Source organism: Lepidothrix coronata, unplaced genomic scaffold, assembly GCF_001604755.1.
Source record: "Lepidothrix coronata isolate B3197 unplaced genomic scaffold, Lepidothrix_coronata-1.0 Scaffold16, whole genome shotgun sequence".
In the NCBI taxonomy this organism is placed as follows: domain Eukaryota; kingdom Metazoa; phylum Chordata; class Aves; order Passeriformes; family Pipridae; genus Lepidothrix; species Lepidothrix coronata.
Window position 1 is genome coordinate 4860976 of NW_016690196.1, and position 22773 is coordinate 4883748.

General features: G+C 37.4%; 1 protein-coding gene across 4 annotated transcripts in view; it reads right to left on the minus strand.

The window, feature by feature from the left end:
- Positions 1-296: 296 nt before the first annotated feature.
- LOC108493413 (regulator of microtubule dynamics protein 2-like) overlaps positions 297-22773 on the minus strand; it is a 45610-nt gene continuing 23133 nt past the window's right edge. For 3 of the 4 annotated variants that reach the window (XM_017806807.1, XM_017806805.1, XM_017806804.1), the window contains exons 7-12: positions 21604-21681; positions 13131-13229; positions 11338-11391; positions 11169-11249; positions 10713-10800; positions 297-1449 (exon numbers count right to left, since the gene is read on the minus strand). In XM_017806807.1, the coding sequence (XP_017662296.1) occupies positions 10723-10800; positions 11169-11249; positions 11338-11391; positions 13131-13229; positions 21604-21681 (390 nt within the window). In that variant the 3' untranslated portion in view covers positions 297-1449; positions 10713-10722. The remainder of the gene's footprint in view (positions 1450-10712; positions 10801-11168; positions 11250-11337; positions 11392-13130; positions 13230-21603; positions 21682-22773) is intronic. The other variant, XM_017806808.1, reaches the window with a different exon arrangement.

The window sequence follows — 22773 nt, forward strand, 5'->3', positions numbered from 1 at the left end:
GTCTTTTGTGTCACTTTTCCAGCTTCTACGTTCACAAGTCAATTATTCTGTGTGAATCAAAACATTCTGTCCCAGAAGAAACTGTTTGATAGGATTTATCTTTCATGGTATTTCCCCTTCTCTCTGAAATTGTGTATTAAAATAAAAGTATTCTTGAATTGAGAAAGATGTATAGAAACTATTTTTCCACAGAATAAACATTAAAAACAATTAAAATGCATATTTCAAGTTGTGAAGATCTCCTTGTTTTTGCAATAAACCATGTTATCTTACACATCAAATAGATTGCAGGAATATGTAGTTGTCCTTATCCAATTTTATTTCCTTTAACAGAAATGCATACTTATTCCAGATACATTCCCTGCATCTAAATTAAGATCCTGAATTAAAAGCCAATGAAAATTGGCTTTTATTCTTTTACAGACTTTGGTGAATTCTGGATCAGTCCAGTGGTGAATGGAAATTCTTTCCCCAGCTGTTACATTTTATTGCAAGCACTGCTGTCCTACACACTCAGACAGAAGTAGTAGGTCTTTAAGTAGTCTATTTTTATGTACAGGTTATGCTACATAAATGATATAAAAGGCTAATGATGGACACATGTTGGACTAGGTTTTCCAAAGACACACTGATGCCACCACGCAAGGCAACTCTTCAAAGAGAAAGAGCCAGAATTCACAAACTTGACGGAAGTCTTGATACTAATCCATTAAATGTCACATATATTAATCTAAACCACGTAATTTCATTGGTCTCATCTTTAATATTGTACTTGATGTTACAAATAAATTAAAGCTTTAATATTTAATTTATAAAATTTTCCCATTTCAATGTAAAATGAACAGTAGGTTTAAAGTAAAAAGAGTTTTGTGGAGGCAACAGCTTTCTTTAACTTCAACAAGATTATAATTTTATAAGAGTAGAGAAATGTGTAAACATAAATATTCATGATTTTCTTCTGTACACATCTGTGTAAATTGGTTGATATAAATATAATTTACTATAGAAACATTGTTTGTTTATGCTATACACAGTTCTATGCTGGCATCACGTACTAATTGATTAATCTTTCAAAGAGTGAGATTTATGCATTTTGCATTCTAATCCCCAGTATGTCCATTGCCAGCAGTGGACTTCATGCTCAGAGAATCAGACTCACAGTGTCAGCAATCTAAACTTACACTTCAGAACAAGATTATAAATAATCAAAAATCAGTGTATTATTTTCATATCATAATTGCCAAATGCTTAAAGGCCATGATCCATGCCAACCAAAATCAATGACTGTTTTCCCATTGACTTAGCTGAAATTCACTTGCAGTTTCCAGCCCCTGTAGATTCTCATTTTAGTTTTGCAATTTTGTTACAGCATGAAGAGTTAAAAAGTACGTGGTATCAGAGCTTCAGAGTGAGAAGTAAAGCCTCTAAGTCTTTCTGGGCCTCTTTATCCTGAAAGAAAGAGACAATCACGCATCAACTTAGATAGGATAAATCCCTTCATTCGCCTAATACTTGCCTATCCACATTTCTTTACTCACAACAGACATAACACAAAACTGCAACAGCCACAAAATATAAAGACTGCATAGTAAGTTAATTTATCAGTGAATACAAAAATAAAGTGAAAACAAGAGCCAGGTGGCAGCCCTCCCTTTACAGCTCTGTTAAAGCACTTAAAATGTTAGCCCACAAATAGCCTTCTCAGCAGACCAGTAAGCTTTTCAGCTTGGGATGTAACTTTTATTGGTATACTTTACATAAAGTATTGCCTTCCCTTATACCTGATGTAATCTGGCAACCCAACTGCGTGCAGTTTTTTCTAAACATATTTCTGTGATGTTTATGAATGATTTCTTATGAAACTAAGAAGAAAACATCGGGAAATGTAATTAATGACATAGGTTAGATTGTGGTTTCAGTGCATACAGCCATACCTACCTGTAATAGCCACCATGGACTGACTACACCCTCAATATCTTCCAGATCAGTGTTGGTGGGCTCTGCCTATGCTACTGGGCTCTGGGCAGAGTGGAGCCAACGGGGGAGCAACAGGGAAGTGATCTGCTGTGCTCAGAGCCAACACTATATTGCACCTCCTGAGGCAGAAGGGAAAGGCTTCTTTTAGGCCAAAGTGTTAAGCGCACAGTTTGCATGGGGCTTTAAACCAAACCCAGGCCACAGACTCTCTCACAGGTAACTAGTGACATATGTTTTGGCTATTCCATGTATGTTTGGAAAGGGGTACATGCATGTAAGTATGTAACCACAGCACAAAAACTCCATTATTCTACTTATTTTTAAATGTCCCTGGATATAATCCACTTGCTTTAGTCACCACTGCAAAACTTCTAGCTTGCAAACTGCACCTTGGTTTAAAACCACATTTCTCAAAAGTCAGCACCTCATACCTGAAGGCTGGTAAGAGTCCAAATACCCAACACATGCACCCATGGGTACTTAACAGTGCAAGTGAAAAGTACCTGCACACCACAGATTTTATGCAAGTATTTCCAATCACAGGGACCAGTAGCGATAATGCCATAGGCAATTCTGAAAGAAAATACTGTAGACAGTCAATGAAGTAATCACTGAATTTCAGGATCACTTCATTATCCAATCAACCAAAGAGCTGGAACAAAATACAGGACATTTTAAAATATATTTTATGGGTGAAGAAATTCCTGCTTCTCTTTATTTTGGTTAGTTGTCTAAAATGTCATGGAAGAACAGAGAAGAATATTGAGATGATAGAAACCATATGCCAGACATGTCAAACTACATTATATTATTGGTCTGGATTAAGGCATTAATACATTAGCTGGACACTTCTCTTGGAGTCACTGCCTTACTCCCACTGGCAACAATAGGCTAAACTATCTGCCTAATCATTTATCAGAGGCCTTAAAAGGCACACACTGCAAAGCCAGCAAGCTCTTGCCAAAATAACTCTAACAGAAGGAAATGTCATGCTGAATTCCGCACCCCTTAAACTCCACGTCACTACTGGCTGCCTGGAGCACCAACCCATTGCTTTCAATAAATATCGGAAAACCCTAAATTTGTATCAATATCTTGCTTAATTCAGGGAAAATAAACTCTTTTCTGTACTGACTGTGGTCGACTTGTGAAAATGATTCTAAACTCTATTAAACAAAAAAGTAGAAAGACAGACATTGTCCCACAGTATTAAGAAATGGAAAAGTTTCATTTTATCTGGTTCTACTCTTTTGACACTTTTCTAAGCTGAAAATTGTAAAGATACAGGTTTTCTCATACCTGAATGGTGTTTAGCGTTTCATGGGATTCTTTATTCACTTTGCAGGATACAGCATTTAAAAAATATATCTCCAAACAACTTTGTATAATTGTCTCTCTGCTTAGAAGTAAAGGATTGTATTGGGCAATGAGCTTTAAAAGTTGCAAAGGTCTCAAAAACATTGGGCAATCTTCCCTGAATCTTCCTCTGGGCTTAGGAAAAAGAATGGAACAAACCCATGACTGTTCTAAGAACTGTCTGGAGAAGAAACTGCAAACGTGCAAAGCGTTCTACCTCTGGTTTGCCAGTTCTAAACAAGACTACATCAGTAAAAGCAGGAATTATTATTGTTGCAAACTACTTAACTGGCTGAATTAATTGAGCCAGCAGCTTCCAGTCAATAAGAACTCATATGGCAAAAACACTGAGAAAAATCAGTAATGGTATTAAAAACAAGGCTGAGAATGGTCAGTGAAGGGAACTATGATGTCACCTTGGAATAGAGTCCTTCCAGACCAAGAGGTGTGTCACGCTAAAAGGAGAGAGAAGCTAGGATTCTGTTCAGTGCACCAGTTTCCAGGTTTGAGGGTGAAAACTTCATTAGCGCCCAAAGCTTGACTGTTAATGGAAAGACAAAGCCATAAATTCTCTATTTGGCCAACTCTCTTCCTTGTTGATTTCTGGGTCTGTGGCTTTCTGTAAATGAACAGTAAGGTTGGCTTTTTTTTTTTCTAATTATTTTTAAGACAGGCAGGCTCTGATCTCCCTTTAGAATGTGGCAGGCAGAGGAAGAGGTGCAAGTCGTAGGAGGAACGCAATATATTTGCGTCAGTTCCATTTGTTCACCCTAAGGCTTAGTTCAGCACTGACTGAATACACCATTTTCAACCTTGACTTTCTACTGTCAAGGCTTGCATTTATTAAACACTTATATCATTTTCAGAGTTGAATAGGAGTTCAAAATGTTCTGCAAACTGCTACACAAAAGGTATTCAAATTACAGGGTCAGAGACTGTATTTTTCCTTCTTCCTATTTAGTTGCTTTTCTTTTATGTTTCATCATTCACAGGAGATATGCACATGAAAAAACAGACCTGGGAGGCCAGAGACTGAACAGGGGAAGAGAGGGAGTTGAAAAAAAGCGCAAGAAGGAAGACAGAGCTGGTGGGAAAAAGAGAATGTTAGCTTAACTGGAAGTAGTCCACATTTTGACAGTTCATTTCTGCTGAAAAAAAATTTACCGATAACTACATATACACACAGACTTACACATATAAATGTGCATGTAAAAATTAAATGGCAATTAAAGCAAAGACAGAAAGATAACGAATTTACATCTCTGACAATTATTTCCTTATGCACTAAACACACTCAACCCAGGCACTGCACATGTGTGCACTTGTTGACAAAGTCCCAACTGTCAACAGAGAACGATACACCCCCATGACCATAACCAAAATGGTTACACCAGCCAACAACAACATAATTGTGTGCAACCACTGCCAAATCCCAAGCTGACATGCATCCTGTAGGGTTTCACTGAAGTCAGCGGGGCAGATTGGTATATTAAACGAGCTGAGCTGCAAGGGTGGTCCAAAGCTGTACTCTGATACGCAGTAACAGCAATGAGGTGCTGAGAGACACTCCTGCTTTCGGGTACAGCTGTATCATTCCCTTGCAGCTCCAGGAGAAATCCTGGACTGTAACAGAAGAGACTCCCACACATGCACAAGGATTGTCAATTAGAGAGCAAAAACTCTTGTGGACAATATAAATCACACAAAGCTAAACGCTATCCCTCCTCAGGTTCATGATCAACTCTCACAGATGATGTGACTGTAGTGGGCACTAAAAATTGCATAATACCATTTCTTCCCCTTAGATATTTCGATACACAATGCAGTCACCCACTTGCCAGTTTCTATATGACTGCTGTATGTCACAAGTTAGGGCATTTTATGTTCTTTCACATTTTTAGTATCTGCCTCTGGGGATTAACTGTGACTTCTCAAGGCCTTTAGGATTAAGGCAAGCACATCTTTAAAATATGTAGCTGATAATAATTACACATTTTTGGAAATTACTTCAAGTAGAGGGAAAAAATACCCTTTAACACCCAGAAGTCTGTGAATAAACAGTTCAGCTAGTCCAAGGACTGCTGTTGAAAAATTAGAAAACAGCAGAATACAATCTAGAATAATAAACGGCCATGTAAAATTTTTATCCACTAGTTCTTTTCTAATTTAAAAGACTAAGTTTCACCTATAATCTGGCTTTCTTTTACTACTGTACACAATGTGGAGCTTTTGGTGTCCAAGACATTCCCCTCCTTCTCTTTCTGTCTGGCTGCTGCCCCTACCATGATGAGACCTACAACTTTTTGCTTGAACACAATCACGCCCAGGTACAGCCCCTTCAGAAAGATGCCTGTCGAGGCTTTCCTTCACCCTGCATATTGAGTCCAAGACCATGTATTTCAAGATCCTAGAGGCATAACTTGCCCCAGCTACACTACAAAAATTAAAAACAGGTTTTTGCAATCCTGCAGTGCACCACCACCTCTGTGAACATTTCTCCCACTCTGCTCCTGCATCATGCCCCTGCCCACATGCCAGCAGAGGAGATAACACTCCGCACCTTGAGGAATCATCAGCTGATCAGTCTTGCTGGACCAAGAGCTATGCTAAACCTGTGTTACCTTTGATAGGATGTTGAAATGAATGCTTTGTGATAGACAGTTTAATCACAAATATGATAAGCTTGGTATTTATCAGGATAGACTTTATCCTTATGTATGAAACTACGACACCACAAAAAATATCTTCATCACTTTTTGGAATTATTTTTGGAGGGAGACAGTGCAAACAAACCTTTTGGCAAAGCTTCAAAAACATGCAGATAGAAAATTGGTCTAATCACTAAGGTAGAGAAATATAGACTGTATTTGAAGTGCAAATACAGGCAGTTTCAAATTCTTTTAGCAACTCTTTATCAAATGTCTCATTTTCCCCCAGCATTTTACAGATTAAAATCTGATCTCTTTCTAATGAGATTTTAAAAACTGTATTCCCTGAGCTTGAAGCACCCACATTGAGAGCATACAAAACCACTAATCAAGGAATATTTTTTAAGTATATTCAAAAGATATTTTATTTTTTGGTTGGTGGTAGCTGTCAGAAAATTCTTGTTCAACTCCACGAACAGTATTAGAAGGAAAACAATAGCTTAGAATTTAAAAAGAACACAAATCTGACACTTCCATTATTTTGCAATTGAAACACCATCGACTTTTGCTGGCCATTTGGAAAACGAATGTGCATAAAATCTAAAGTAACAAGTATGCTCTGAAAAGAATGGCTTTTTGTATTAAGAAGAAGATGTTGAGAAAAGAAAATGTTCTGTTTGATGAGCAAACAAAAACATTTTTATAAGGTTAAACCATATTATTCACATAGTTTCAATCGGTAGTTTTTTCACAAACAAGTCATAATTTATACCCTTCACTTTAAAAGCAAAAGAAAATTACTTTTTTCTCCTCAAAAACTTACTTAGAAGGACAGATTACCACAGCAGCTTCAAATGATATCTGTTGGAAATATCACAGCAAGGACTGCTACATATGGTGGCTAGAGTAGTATTTCTTGAAAAATCTTGAAAATCCAGATATACAAATGGTCTTTTGTAATAGGAACAGCTGATGGGTGCTGAAGTTTATACTCTGACCTCCCTTCTATCCCCCTGTGACTCCTACTTTTCCTTACCTACAATATTAAAAATAAAATTAATAACCAGGGAGATTATGGTGATGTAAAAAAAGGTGTAAGAAAATCATATGGGCATGATTTCTCCTCAGCAGCTGCAATCCTGTGTAAACATTCAGCCATTGTTCCTGCCTATTATTACATTTACCTCCTCTTCCACATGAGTTTCAGATGTCACTAAGGCTGAAGGCAGAGTCTTTAACAAGTCTCTGCTTCCTGCCATTCTACACCTGTAAGAAGTGAATGCCATAATGACCAATTTCTATAACATCTAAATCTGAATTGCCATAATTTGTACTTGCTGGGAAGGACCAAGTGTTTTAAATCACCAATAATTTTGTAAAAGACAGTCTAAGCTTCAGGGAAGTTTTTATCTGCATTGTAAGTAAGACTTTCAGTAACTCTCAGTGCAAATAGATTTCCTTTGCATTTTTCCTGCTTTGCTGTCTTCGTCTCTTCCAAGACTACACTTTTGTAAGGTAACTGTTGCTTTATAGATTCATTTTCAAAAAAGTATCATACAGACCAGAACCCTGAGATTTTAACCTCTTTCTCTGCTAGGCTGTTAATTCCTTTGCGGTGAGCTTACTGATCCTACAAGCACAGAGTTCACTCTCATACCCATGCTCGTCACCAGATACAAGAAAAAATTTCTTGATTATTATACTTCATAATCCTACATTGAGACTTGAATTTTCGTCAAGTTCCAGCCTTGAAAGTACCCAACAATCTTTGCTATAAACAAGAAATTAGTGTCTTATTCCCCTTACAAGCAAAGCACCATGTGTTTAACCACGCACACACACACGCACGCACACGTGTTTTGCCTTCCTATATGCATGACAGACACTCGTGTTTTTAAAATTAAATTTCATTTTTGTCTTCAAATTTAAAAAAAGTAATCTTGTTCCATCTCAGTAGTCTATCACATCTGGTTTCAACAGCCCTTCATATAGTCACACTCACCAAGGCTGTGAGCACACTACAAAGTAACGTGTCTCAGTAAGGGTAACACAACATCCACTAGATGAACAGAACAGCTGTGAGGCACTTCACAATAATTCACAGCAGCCCTGAACATTAGGATCTCTTTTACTGAAGGGGCAAATATTTCCCAGGACCCTGAGGTTATCCACCTGGGTAGCAACCAGAGAAAAACTGGACAATTTAATGTCCCATGCACCTCCAGCAGTGAAGCACCACTCTACAGTGTGACAGTATTTATGGCCAAGGAAGAACTGTATGATTCATTGGAGGTTTTTGTTTAGAGTAGAGAGGATAGAAAAAGGTCTCTTAAGTTGCACTGTAACACCAGTTTTGTTTTTTCAGATGTAATTTTCACCAAAACTCACATATTTCCTTTTAAAATAAAAATAATGCATAGACTGTTAGGTTAAAAATGTGCCAAACTATTTTTAAAACCTGTCTTAATTTTAAAAATCATCCTGTAACTCTTAACTTACAGGACTTACGGGAGTTGTTCAATCAGAACTTGTTTCTTCTTTTACAATTTCTGTGGTAACCTTTATCAGACTCATAAAAGGGTTGAAACTGGCCATCTGATTTTTTTTTTTCCTTTAACAAGAATTAGCTATGTTTGGAAGCCCCTTTGCCCCTTGAACTAAAACATATTCTGTAAGTAGTAGGACAGATGCACAGAAGGGATATTTGGATGTGATACAACATTCAAGTCAAAAATAATATCACTTAACTCAAAATGTTACACAAAATGAATCCTAGAGAAAGGGTCAAAGAAGTGTCCTGAGTTACAGCAGCTGAGAATTTGACCTGAGGATTAAAATGAGCTATGGGCTACTTTACTGGTGCCAAGCACCTCTGGTTCCCTGAAGTCACTGGAAACTGTGGATGCTCAGAAGCAATATAAAGTAAACCACTGTCTATGATTATTTTTCTGCAGGATGATTTGTATCATGAAATACTATACATTTCCTCAATGTGGCACCTTTCCAGCAGCTTTGTCTCTCAGTCTGCTCCTGATTTTATGCCTTTATACAAATACATGTTTCTCAATAGGAGCCAACATTTAAAAACAATAAAGGAATTCCCCTGCTTGAAGAAAGAGAGAAAACTCACATGATTACACTTGGGAATGATGGGTTTCACATGACTGTGACAACATACCATGCTGCTGACCATCCTGAGATCCTGTGCTGTGGCAAACTGAAAGAAATCCTCTGACTGCTGCTGACCTGTGCTTTTTGTTTCACACCACGAACCTCATCTTCTACAAGGCTGCAGTCAATTCAGTCACTTTATCAGCATCCATTTATTGCTGTCTCCCTAATGCCTCCTTAGTCCTATTACAATCTCTTCCCTCCCTTAAACTAATCTGACTAAATGTTATTTCTACGTACAGCTCCAAGCCCTGAACCACTTCATTTCCAACATGATTTTCCAAAAATCACTAACAGTCCTTCTCTAACACAATAACCAAAACAACATGTAATACTTGAATTCAGATGGGATCTGAGGCAACAGCATCAGCAGACTTTGTGTTCCAGATCTTCATATCACAGTAATTCCTTTCAGTGTGCACTTGGTTTTACCCTGTGCTGACTGCTTGGTTGGTTTTTTTAAATCAAATTACTTACTATTGTCCTAATGCCATATTTTTCTGGACTCTTTTTTCTAAACCTCACTCAAAACACATCACAAGTAAACAAGATAAAGGAGACAAATCTGGGATATCTATAGAATTAGTCAAAACAGAAGAGGTCAAATCATCTTGTCTTCTTCAGACTGACAAAAGATTTTTGGGGCCCAGTTGACGCTCTTTCTTCTGTTCACAAACCAGTATCATTCTTACTCTCATCACCATTGTTGCTTGCCAGAATACATACACCCACCCCTCAGACTGCTCCTGAATTCCTGCTCTCACCTCAGGGTTACCCCTCCTTCTCAGGTCTGCTAACACTTCAGAAATGTGATTAAACAGGCAATTTATAGCCATCTTTCCTATGTTCCATAATAGGCAAGCTGAAGGTATATTTTAACAGTAAGTAAATAATAAAGGAGAGTTAAAATATTGCTTATGTCATATCTGTACCAATACATATTTAAAGAAACACTGAACTTAAGCAATGATTACTTAATTTATGATTGGTACATACTATAACCTGGGCCAAAAAATAAGGCCACCCAGGAGCAGAGGCTGGTGAGGCATGCAGTGGTCTTTCTTCCCAGCAGGAACACTTGACATAAACATGTTAGTGCTCCACACACAGCATTTATTGTCAATCAAGTTACAGAGCTATTTAATGGTCTTTAACTTCAAAGAATTAAATGGGATAGGGCCAATTCGTCTCTGAGATCACCTCTCTCTCTGTACCACATCTGCTGTGCTCAAAGGGGGTCCCTTAGGCTGACAAAGCTCAGGTTTGAACTTGTCACACTCTAGGATGGTAAGATGTTTCCAATCATAGGTTAGTCATTATGGAACTTGCTTCAGAGATCAGACAGAGTGAACCTTCTTGCCATGACTTGGTTTATATTTGAGAAATTAAATAACCTAAAATCTCTCAAATATTGGTAGAAATATTGTGTTCACATACATAAAAACACTCTGAAGGGCCTAAAGAGGAATCTAATAATCTCTTAGAACAACCTATGTTCCAGCAGATGCAACTGGAAGAACTGTGTCTCTTAACTGCACAGTGGTTGAAGACAAAAGTTACCTTGAATAACTCATCTTCCTCTGCTGCAGCCAACATACTGCCCTTGACAAGAATCACAAACCACGGCTTTCAGGAGCAGAGATAGAGACTGTGGGGCAAAAATCCAGAATGCTTTCAACTCAGAAAAATGTAGGTCTAGGGCAAAATTTCAGCACAGCTATAGAGTGACACACGCAACTCCTTATGCTTAAGATGGTCTAATGAAGTGGGTTGAATTACAAAGAGTGCAATTCAGTTTCTGATACAGACAAGTCCCTGACAGTTCCCTAAACAAAGATTTTTTTTAAAGCTGTTGATACAGACAACTGTAATGAGACAACCTAGAGTGGAGGAAAAAGGAAGGTTCTGTATTCAGAGGAAAAACTGAAACATTATGTTATTACCGACAGTGCAGTAATGGATGCCAAAGACAAGAGAGCAGTCACAAGGGAATAAGTTATCACTCTCAATACCCACCTCATTAGTAACTGAGAGAATTGACAGTGCAGAATCACAGTACTTCAGTGCATTGTTTTTCTGGCCAAGATCTTTATAGCACTGAGAAGAAAAAACATTTTGTTTCCAATCAGACCACTGTAGGAATACCAGAGTCTACAAATCATTATTTTTAAAAGAACTTGGTTACCTTTGCCAAATACACATAATTGCATTTGGAATATCCTGGATGCATTTCTTCTGCCTAGATAATAAAAAACAGGAAAGAAAATAGACTTAAAACTTGTGTGATGGGATTTATGTGGTCTGCTAACATTTTTAGTAATGCACTACACTTCCTCAAACATCAGACAGAATCGTCCCTACTGTGTGTAATGCAATCTGTTTAGCAATTCAAAAAAAACATCAAGAAAACAAGAAAACCCCAAACTCAAACCCTAGACCAGGCACAATAGATGCTGACATTGAACACATAAAAATGTTCTGTACTCCTTGCTTTCCTCTCTCCCAAGTGCTCTGTAAAGACATCAGGTCATTCTGTACAAGATCTATCAGACATATGCACTTTTTTGAATGACACTGCTCTCTCTAGATTATTAATAATTATTTCCTCGTCAAAGAAATTAGAAAGCAACCAACCATTCACACTTTGCATAACAAGTAACGAACTGGGTTAATCAACTTTACAATTATTTCTCTTCCACAGACCCGTATCATCTAGTTCCAGATACACATTTCTTTTCATACTACCACCTTCTGAAAAGTTCAGGTTGTTAAAAAAGTTCAGTAATGTCTTCCTTTTAAAACACACCAAGGACATAGAAGCTTGCAAGATGAGTAAAAACCTTACTAACTATCTACTAGCCAAGAAGCTGTTTTAATCAACAAACAGCTTCTGGAGGGAAAAATTACATCAGTGAAATTTATAGTAGCTGTAATCCTTGGACCAAAACAATGCTGCTTTCACCACAACCATGCAGAATCAAACAATTGAAAAAGAAACCCAAACAGTTGTCTTTTAGACAGTAATTTAATTTTTGTTGCAGAAGATGACTTAAAACCACAGTCACTCTGCAGCCCACCACAAAATGCCCTGAAGCTAAAGTAAATGTTTCAAATTATTCCTACCACTTTTGGAATGTGACCTTAAAGATAAAATCTCTTAAACTGGGAAGATGGCAATGTATTGTATTGTCCAAAATTCAGGAAACCATTCCATCTTTAAATAGACTAAGAACAGAGAAAACAAGCACTGCTGAAAGTGACCAAAATATGCCTGTCCAGTCCTTTGAGAAACTTTCTGAAAGTCATTTTAAGGATGGAAGTTTATGCTTTGAATTCAGTCAAGTGAAAAACTTGTACACTTTTCAGCTCCAGAAGTAGAACTGATTCCCATAGAAGACATTGAAAGATAGATTTATTTTATTCATGTGGTGTTTTCTCATAACTGTGTGTTCAAGTAGAATGCCCAGGAACACGGACCTGTATGACACAGCCTTCTTTTCTAATTCACTACAAAGGTAATTTCATCTCCACAAATAAGAAATGCTTCTACTGAAATTCAACAAAAAAAAAAGCTTCAGATCAGAAAAAGAAAAGCATCACAATGTTTAAGTTTTCCTTGTCCATGTTAACCCTCCTACAGAAATGGGCAGATCATCAATTATCACTATGATTAATTTGTTTCAATGGCATATATAACTAATCTATATGCATCTCACATTATATTCAGTAACTATTAATCATGTCAAGTAATTAAAGAATCCTCAAAACAAAAGAAAGAAAAGAAAGGTGCTAGCCAGTCATCTCCAAACTAATTTTAAAACAGAAAAGAAAAAATATTTTATTAGAGAGCTCAGTGGTGTTTAGAAGAGCCCTGGATTTATAGCTACTGAACACGGTCTGTTCGACAGACTTCTTGACAAGAGTCACATACAGCAGCTGGTAACCAGCCACAGAGGAAAACCATCGACTAGGACGTACCTTAAGGAAATTCTGCAGTGCTTCTTCTACTGTTGAAGTTGGTGGAGTCCCAAAGAGAGCAGTAGCTACCTTCTTTTCAATCCAAGACAACTGAGCTACCTGTAATAAAAAAATTAAATTAAAAAGTCAGATGTCTTCAGGGCTGCCTCTCAGTTTTACAGTAAATACTGTCTTGTGTACTGTACTACTTACATGATGTATTTTGCAAAAGAACCTGTAAAGGAATGCTTTATACTGCCAACTTGCCAGCTAAAAGCAGTCTTTTGGATTTTGGATTCTGTTAACAGGAAAATGTGCACATACGACAAAATACCAAGATCCTTGATACAAGATTATTCCCATATAAAAAGCTTAAACTACATTTTAGGTTTCATAAGACCTTGCCTGTTTTTAAAACTGAAGGCTAGAAATAGTGCTTGAAACTTGTTAAGGTTTTCAAGAGAAAGCTTAGCATGACAGTCTATGTACTTGACAACTTTTCAACATTATGAAAAGCTGTTGCCACAGTAAAAATGTAAGTGCTTTTGGTGCTGGTATAACAAGTTCATTTATTACACAGAAGCTGGTGACAGCCACTGTTAAAAAAATAGGCTTCATTTTTTCCTCTTCAAATCTGAAAATAACGCTTGCCTAAGACCTCTTCTCATTTCAGCAAGATGGACGGCTGAGAAAGGACTTTAGGGAACTGTCATATTCCCACACAACGCACATGACTTCTTCCCTTACATATACACCTGACAGAAACTGCTCTGGTTACTGCCATAAGGTACTTGGCTACATCACCCCAACATGGCAAAACACATCTCACATCTATAACAAAGGGTGGAGTTGCTAGGAAATGCAATGTAAGAGCAGAGCCTGTTTAAACGGAGAAGTGAAGCCACTTTCCTTTGGACACTTCTACCACATCTATAAAGAAAAATCAGGACTTTTTTCCTTTCCATAAGTATTTGAACCACTGCACTGATGGCTCCTGTCACAGAGTACAACTGAGTTGAAAAATGGGAAAAAACCAAGGTTCTGTATTTTCTAACCTGATCTATGCAGAGGCAACACAGAGAAGAGATATACACAGGAAAAGAAAGAGCCTTTCATCAGAGACCTGGAGATGAAATACGAGTCACATATGGACATCTCTTTTCAGAAAGAGCTGCAACTCAAATAACAGAGTTCAGCCTTGAAGTCAAGTTAGTCCTACTGCTGAAAAAATTAAAATGGTTTTGGATAGTTTCAGATTATTCCTGCCTCATTCCCTGGCTTCCCAGTATCTGCAGGGCTGTTGCTGCTCCCCCTACCTTCTCCACCTAAATCCAGCAATTATCCAGTAGATGTCAGTTAATAATTGTAAAATATAAGAATCCACCCACACAGAATTATCCACAGCCATCACTCAGAATGCTTCTCTTTTGAATAGACACCAAGCTCTATGTATTTCTTGTTGCAAACTGCCCTAAAAATACCATTGCAAGAAATACAGGTCAGCATGCAACAGGGAAATTCATAGGACCGTGTTTTCTAATCTGGTCCCAATGTCTCTAGCTGCATAAGAGCAACACTGCTTGGAGAAACAATATTAACAAAATAAAGCTTTTGCTTTCATTCTCTCTCACATGTCCCAACTTCAAGCTTCTTCTAAGGAAATAAAGTATTTTTTACAAAAGCTCTCCAGCAATCCTAGAGTTCTTACTCACTGAAGCAACAAGGTATTTACCTCTGCAGTGCTTTCACACTGAGTTACAAACTTCAGCATACTGCCTTAAAACTTCAAATTGTAGCTGTGTATATAATTTCTTTCCACATTTCATTTCCCTCACTATTATATAGTTTCTAGGACATATTCTGCAAGAGTCATTAAAAGCATTTTTGCAAAAGTGCTGTTTTCTTCATGGTAATCTCCTGATGCAGTGTTCTTTCTTCTTTTGGAAGAGAAAGAGGCTTTCTATATTTCTAGGTCCATCACATCAACATAGAGGTAGCTTACAGAGTAAGGAAGAGAGGAGAAAAAAAATAAAGGGAATGGATATGCTTACACTATTCTCTGCAAGACCACACAGCACCCCGGAGATACACAGATACAATTACCATACTCATGTCTGCTGTTATGCAACAGTGAGGAAACAAAATTGCAGTTTTTCCATGTGGAGTTATAATTAACTATTGAAAACACAAGTTCTTCCTGGCAGTTGTTTTATTTTCTTGTGAGATTTAATCAGAACTGATTTACTGAGGTTTTAGTCTTTATTTTGTCTGGCAGGGGTGCTGCTTTGCCCTATTCAAACTTTTAAAAAGCCCAAACATACATGCATTTGGCCATTTTTATTTTACAAATCTCACTAAGATAAAACAATGTTAAAAGTGAAATGCATGTAAGCACATTTCACAGAAACCCACTTGCACTGAAAAGAGGTTGTAGGGAGGTGGAGGTCACTCTCTTCTCCCAGGTAACAAGTGATGGGACCAGAACAAAGGGCCTCAAGTTGCACCAGGGCAGGTTTAGATTGGATATTAGGAAAAATCCCTTCACTGAAAGAATAGTCAGGGATTGGAACAGGCTGCTCAGGGAAGTGGTATAACGGCTATCCCTGGATGTGTCCAAAGATGTGTGGATGTGGCTTTTGCGGCACAGTTTAATGGTGAACATGGCAGTGTTTGGTTCTTAGAGGTCTTTTCCAACCTTCATGGTTCTATGATTCCGTGACAACAGTGAGTTTTCTTTCTTTCTGTGCACTGTCTCCACCATTACACTTTTGTGACTATTTCAGAGATAGTCTGAGAGTTCTCTAATGTTTTGAGCGGTGAGACTGATATGCCAGTGGCTTGCTGTATTCATTGCAGCTAACTCTAGCCATCCATAAATGAAATGGCTAGTTTATGCAAATTGTTCAGCTTCCTTGCATGGTCAATACAGAGAGAGGCAATTCCATTAGGCAATTCCTATTCTCCTACATTAGCTTAGGATCAACGCTCCTCTTTTTCTCTTCTTTTTTTTCCTTCAACCGCAAAAGGCGCACAGACAATTATATTTTGTGGGTTGCTGAAGACAGGTGAGGTGAATCCCATCAGAACAGCTTAACTGTACCCCACCTGAATCTGTCTGCACCCTGCTATACTGACGTGGGAAAAACGGAAAAGAACCTGTTTTATGCAATACACAGAACTGTGGCCCAGAGCAATAATGATGAACAGGAAATTATACCCTTCCCCTCAATGCACATAAGCACAGTCTTTAATTTGAAATAACTTTATTAGAGTAAATCTTACACCACCTTCAGTGAAATGGAAACAATTCCTACTACACCAACTAACTTTATTAAGCATTCTCAGTGTGAGAGCAAGAACAGGGAACAGAAACCCTGGTTGGCATGCTCTAGTGTAGCACCAATTTGACTTCTACAGTAAAGGTTACTCCAATAGTGCAAAGTATATCTGGAGGTCCATACAAAATCAAGTATAAAGAGAGTGTAACTGTCATCAACTACAGTGGAACCATGATTTCACTTTAATGCATGTTCCAAAAGTGGTAAAGGACAGCAGAAAGTAATAAGAAAAACAGCTACTGCAGCAAGTAATAGCTACAACAACAAAAAAATTAAAGAATGAAGATTGCCTTTGCCCTACAGATGATTTCCAAATGTTGAGTGAGTTTTGGTTTTTTGGTCTCCTAAACCCTGATGTCAGTCCTGCCAGCAGCCTGAAAATTCACAGGAACACTGTGTTTCCACAGAATATCAGGTTTTAATATATTGGGTCACTCATTGCTACTCAGCTGCCATACGAAGAGTTAGTCCCACTCAATCAAGAGCAAGAAAAAAGGGCTGAGGGACCATCAGCCAACTCCTGAAATTCCTTAGGACTGGAGAGGAGTGGGTCATAATGATAGCCTGGCCTCTGCCAAGGAGAGGAGGCCACTCTTCAGTATCCCAAAGCAAACAGAGATGCTAGTCTCAACCAACCTCTCCTATAGATCTGTCAAAGAACAAGCTGTCATCCAGTTATTCCACCTAAATCTCCATCAGTACTAGAGATGGAAGAAAGGTACCCACAGAGTTAAACTGCAGCTGAACATGAAGGTCATATTTAGCTCTCTCCTATCAGGCCTCTTGTTCCTCTGAAGACCAATGCAGAAACACGGTTCTCCCTTAAATATTGGGAAAATGGATTTCCTAACATCCCTTTCTCTTCCTTAGCCTAAGATCATCAAAAATTATATATATTTATGATTTGAGAAGTACATACATATAATGAAACACTGGCTGGGGTTTTGTCTTCTATTTGTTTTTTATGAGACGCAAACCCTGTCCAGTAACAGTTCTTTTCAAATTCAGGATGTTTGTACTGAGGAAACTAATCCACTTGGATTAAAAAGCCATCCAGGATTGACTTTCAGCCCTATAGGATATCCTCCTCCAATGCTTCCTTGCTAATAGCTCACTGAAGACATATTACACAGTTATCTTCCATAAAGGAAAATCACTCCACTGATCCAGCTTCAGTAAAATATTAATGACACCTAATTAAATATCCCAGAGAGTTTCTTTTTCTTTTTCATTACAATATATTAATTTAAAATTGTATTAAATAATTTCGCAATGTTTTGACTTCTGGAAGAGATTAAGTAACAGGACACCAGTTTTAAAATACTGGCTTCCAAAACAAATATTCTCTTTCTTGCCAGCTGAAAAACCAGGACAGTCTGCACAGGCATTTAGGTATTTATCCAACTTGAACTGGGCTTTTCACTTTCCAGTAAGGGAAGCAGACTTACAGAGCATACAAAGGAACTGGATCTATTGTTCCCTGATGTAACCCAAACAGATCCTGGGATACACTAGAGACAAATTCAACACATGGCATGTAACCTGCAAAAAGAAAATCCCAAGAGATCTCATTTTTAACACCCTACTAGCGTTTACCAGAGACTCTGATCCAGTTTCACAAATATATGCTAACTGTTTTGTGCCTGTCCTGTAATGGCAAATAGACATAAGTCTTAACTAGATAGTACTCTGTTTTATAAGCTATCTGAAACATTAAAACAGTAAAAACATACCCCACCAAAATTATAAAGATTTATCAGATAATTGTGCCCAAAACTCTATGGAAATAAAACTAATTCCTATATGCACCATGTACCACAGATCCATTTACTTCTGTATACACAGCAGGTCTCACAGGCAGAATTTTACCCATCATGACATCTATGACATGACTGGTGAAAATCTTGCCTATCTGATTGTGATACCAGATGTAATTTTCTAACACTGCTGAGATGATTCTACGATCTTTCTCTTTTGTATAGCTCTACTGACTTTATAATGGTAAGAGAAATAAGAAACAGCAAAAATTGATCTTTAGACAAGATGACGCACAACTATCACTGGCTCTGCATCACAGACAAACCCCAGCTGCTCTGAGGGCAGTGAAAATATAGCTCATCTTTCCTGCTGGAAGGTGCTACAACACTGCTACAACAGCTTCACTTCTGGCCTAGCAAGAATAACTGACGAGTAAGAAACTCTGCAGTGCTGAATCACTGCTCTTTGCAAAGTACTGTGTTACACTGAGGAAGGTGAGAAGTGGTAGTCAGAGCTAAATTCTGGCAAAATTCCACAAATCAAATAGTTTTTACCTGTACAGCGTGCAGTCTCCGGGTATAGATTTCAGCCTTCAAAAAATCTCCATTTCCTTCCACTATACATTTTACCTAAAAGTCTTTTCAACTGATTTTCATTTGTGAAAATGAACTGTAACCCCGAGTTACACCTGAAGCATCCCCTTTTACAATCCCTTGTGTAATTCCTAATTTTTTGAGTTTGTCATCCCAAAAAAAGTGCTAGATGATAGTAATAAGATCCCCTAACATTAAATAAGGAGTGAATGGGAAATGTCTGACTGTATTAGGAAGACTTAAATACATTTCACAGAAGTGTTACCAAAGCCTATAAAGTATCAAACACTAGTTATCTTTTTTAACTACACTGCTTCAGTAAAACAGTATGTGATGAAAATTAGACAAAAATACCCTTGGAAGCAATACTTGAGAAAGAACAAATATTGGGCCAATCCTAGCCTGACCCTAAAGTCAGGTAGGCTAAATGTAAAAACTAACCTTCTTGCCTCAGTCATCCCTTTTTCTTCTTTAATTCTCACATTGGACAACACAACCTTCCCAGCCTCAAGCACAGAGTGACTGTACATTAAAAACAGAGGGTCTAAGAGGAACATTTATCACTCCAGCTACAGGTACCTGTATAGAGGAGCAATGAATCAATTTTTCAAGTGCTCTATCATAATCTATACCCTGACAAAGTATTTGGAACCAATGCCACAGCCAACAGTCTTTTTTTGGGATAATTACCACAGCATGAAACACCACAGTCTGCAGAATAGGACCAAGGAATTTGGCACATTTTCCACAAGCTCCTACGACTACCTATAACATACACATGGCCAAAACCTCTATTAGTGGATCAGCTCAGAAACCTACTCATATAGTCTGGTAAAACTAAGGAGAATATCACCAACCTCACTGGGCCATGATTAAGATTCAGCTTCTATAGTAGTGCCTCAAAACTAATGTTTTCAAATGACCTCATTCTGCCACTGCAAGTGTGCAAAGACAGTAAGATTTTAAGAGCTGACAGCCCCAGAAACTAAAACAAACTGTTATTCAGTCCTATACTTGCATTTATTTGTACTACAAAAATTTGTTCTGTGTGTTTCAGATTACTACTTTGTAATGGCAGTCACAGAAAACAAGAATTTTAAAAAAGAAGAAAAAGCGAAATCTGAAATCAGTCCTTAAATATTTCAGTGGCTACATCTGTTTAGGTAGATTATTTCACTTAATGAAATGCAGGTTAGGTCATTACATAAAGCAAATGCTAATATGTAGTTTTAATGTTTAGTAAGGAAGCCCTGCATAGATGTTGCAAGTGTGGAACATAAATTTGTGATGATACAGTACAACAAATCGCACCTATTACTCAGCCAGGAAGTAGTGATTATCATGACAATGGAACAGGAGTAACAAAAAGTCCAATGAGAACAAAGTGAAGTATACTGAGATTATATGTCTCCAAAAAGCAGCAGCTCGCATGAGAAATAACCCATGAAAAACATCTGGGAGCGTCTGACATAAATGGAAGCTGCAGTTCAGATGTTGGACACAGCATAGTACAAAAGCACTAAACAACCACTGGTAAGACAGATGCTCCTGAGAGGCAAGACAGCAAGCATACTATAGTACCATCTTCACCAACTTATTTTTGCATAGATAATGCTGATATTCAGGAATACAGTGTGACAAAAAGAAAAATGCCAAGTTCTTTGAAAAAGTTGGTGTCATTCCTTACTCAAATCAAAGGAGAAGAAATATAGTTGCTGAAAGCTCTTTTAAAGTTAAATACATAATCTGAAAAAAACTGCTGAAAGATTACTTTGCATTAAGTCCTGTTGCAGATAAAGACAAAGTCTGCAATGTATCACAACAACTTCTTTACAGTTTGCAGGCACTTTGTATTGACTAGCATTGGAAGTATCCACAAAAAAAAGGCAGGACTGGCATTCACTGTGCTTAGCAGTTATTATTCTGAAAAGTCTTACAGTCATCTTTTACAGCATGGACTATGGAAGAACAATTTCTTCTGACCAAGGATTCCTCACAGCACCAGAAATTAAGCAGTAAGGATAGCCAACCAATCCCTCAAAGATGTGGGCTAAGAATAAGACAACTCTCATACTAAAGCACAAGCATAATTTTTCTAAAAAACTGATTAACAGCTAAACTTGTAAACCAATTATTTTATTTTTTCTTATATGAATACTTATCATCATGTAATCTATTATAATATAATATAATCTTTATAATATATAAATAAAAATATAACTAAAGTAATCTTTAAAATCACCTGTTGTGCTGGCATGACACAAATTACATCTCTTGCAAAACTCTTTGGTGAATTATGGATTTTTATGCCTGACTCTTTCTTGTGACATTCTCTTGGAATTTACCAAGCCAGTATGGTAGCCTTGCTGCCACAGACATAATCCTACAGCATATAAGTGCCTTGCACTTAAGTTATGGATGGGGAATACAGTAACTAAAAGGCTGTGTTAGCAGCCCAAGGTTACCCCGAAGGTTTGTAGCGGAACAAAGAACTGAAATCAAGAGATTGCCCTTCCTCCCTTCCAAACATCAGTTACTTTTCATTCATGCATTCAGGTAAAAAACTTGAATGCAACAATGAGGGACATACAAGGACAGCTTACCTATCTATATAACAGGATAAGTGCTGATAGCAGCACACTTCTGGTAGTTGATTCGGGAAATGTAAATGTCTGCTTCATTTAGCTCAAAACACCTACTTAAATAAACACTTACTTTGTCTTAAGTCCCAATATTTAATCACAAATCCATCATCATTTTTCAGTATACTCAGTTCATATATTAGATAAATAAAACACAACTTACTGAATAACACCATCTTCCATTGAGGTAATATAAAAAGGGATCTTGAGGCTTAAGTTCAATCGCCTTGTCTAGATGCTCCTATTGGAAAGAAAAGTAGTATCCCTTTAGATGTTTGTTTGACAATTGTGTTTACTTTCTAAGTAGTTTGCTGCAAGTCAGAAACAAATTCAGTAATTCTCTTCTGCTGCAATTCTTTTCTAACAACCTAAAAATATATTAACTAGCAAACCCCTTCCTCATGGAGGGAAACCACAAACAAAATTATTTAGTAAAGTTGCACACAATGCAACAAGGCATGCCATATTTAGAACATGACTAAGCAACTCTAAAGTTCAATCAAATAACTCAAGAACTTTTGTCTTAAGAAAAACAACAACTTCCATTAAATTAATTTCATTTACAGTTAGTATTAGAAAAATCACAGATCAAATAAGTGAGGAACCAATTATTCTCTTTGATAGATCTTGCATGTCAGCACACATCACTGAAGCATAGTCTCTTCCACCTTAGAACGTGACTGCTCCAATGAAATGGTACTTGACACAACCAACTGCTACTATAATGTGAAATTCAAAATAAAATGGTTCTGTTCATAGTGAAACTATAAAACCTAGGAAGTATCTAATGAGGTCCTTCTTCCAAAATAGTTTTTATTACAGGTCATGAGTCTCTTTATTCCCCTCTTTAATTTACTAAAGAAAGCTCTTATCTCTCAACCTAAGTTTGAAGAAAAAGTAAGTATGTCATTTCACCCCTACCATTTGCCTCTCAAAATAAATTTCACTTGAACCTTTCTTTTTTATCCCCCAGATATCTTTCTAATTCAGCCAGTCACAAAAATATTTGAGTTATACAGATCTAAGAGACTGTTATGCTATCATTTTGTCCACAAACTATTCAGATAGGAGCTACATTTTCATCCTACTATTTTCCCAAATCCTTAACATTTCCACACAATTCAACAGATTTCAGTATTTACTAGTGAGGAGGAAAACCTCCCTGAAAAGGCTACTGCTCATACCAGGAACTCTTAAAACTCAGCTGCAGCACTTGTTATTTGTCATTATCCCTTCATTCCCAGCTTGTCCCTGTGCTTGGGGTTTAGCTCACTTGGCACAGCTCAGATGTAATTTTTGCTCTCTCACAGGAAAGCTCTGCCACACTCCAAGT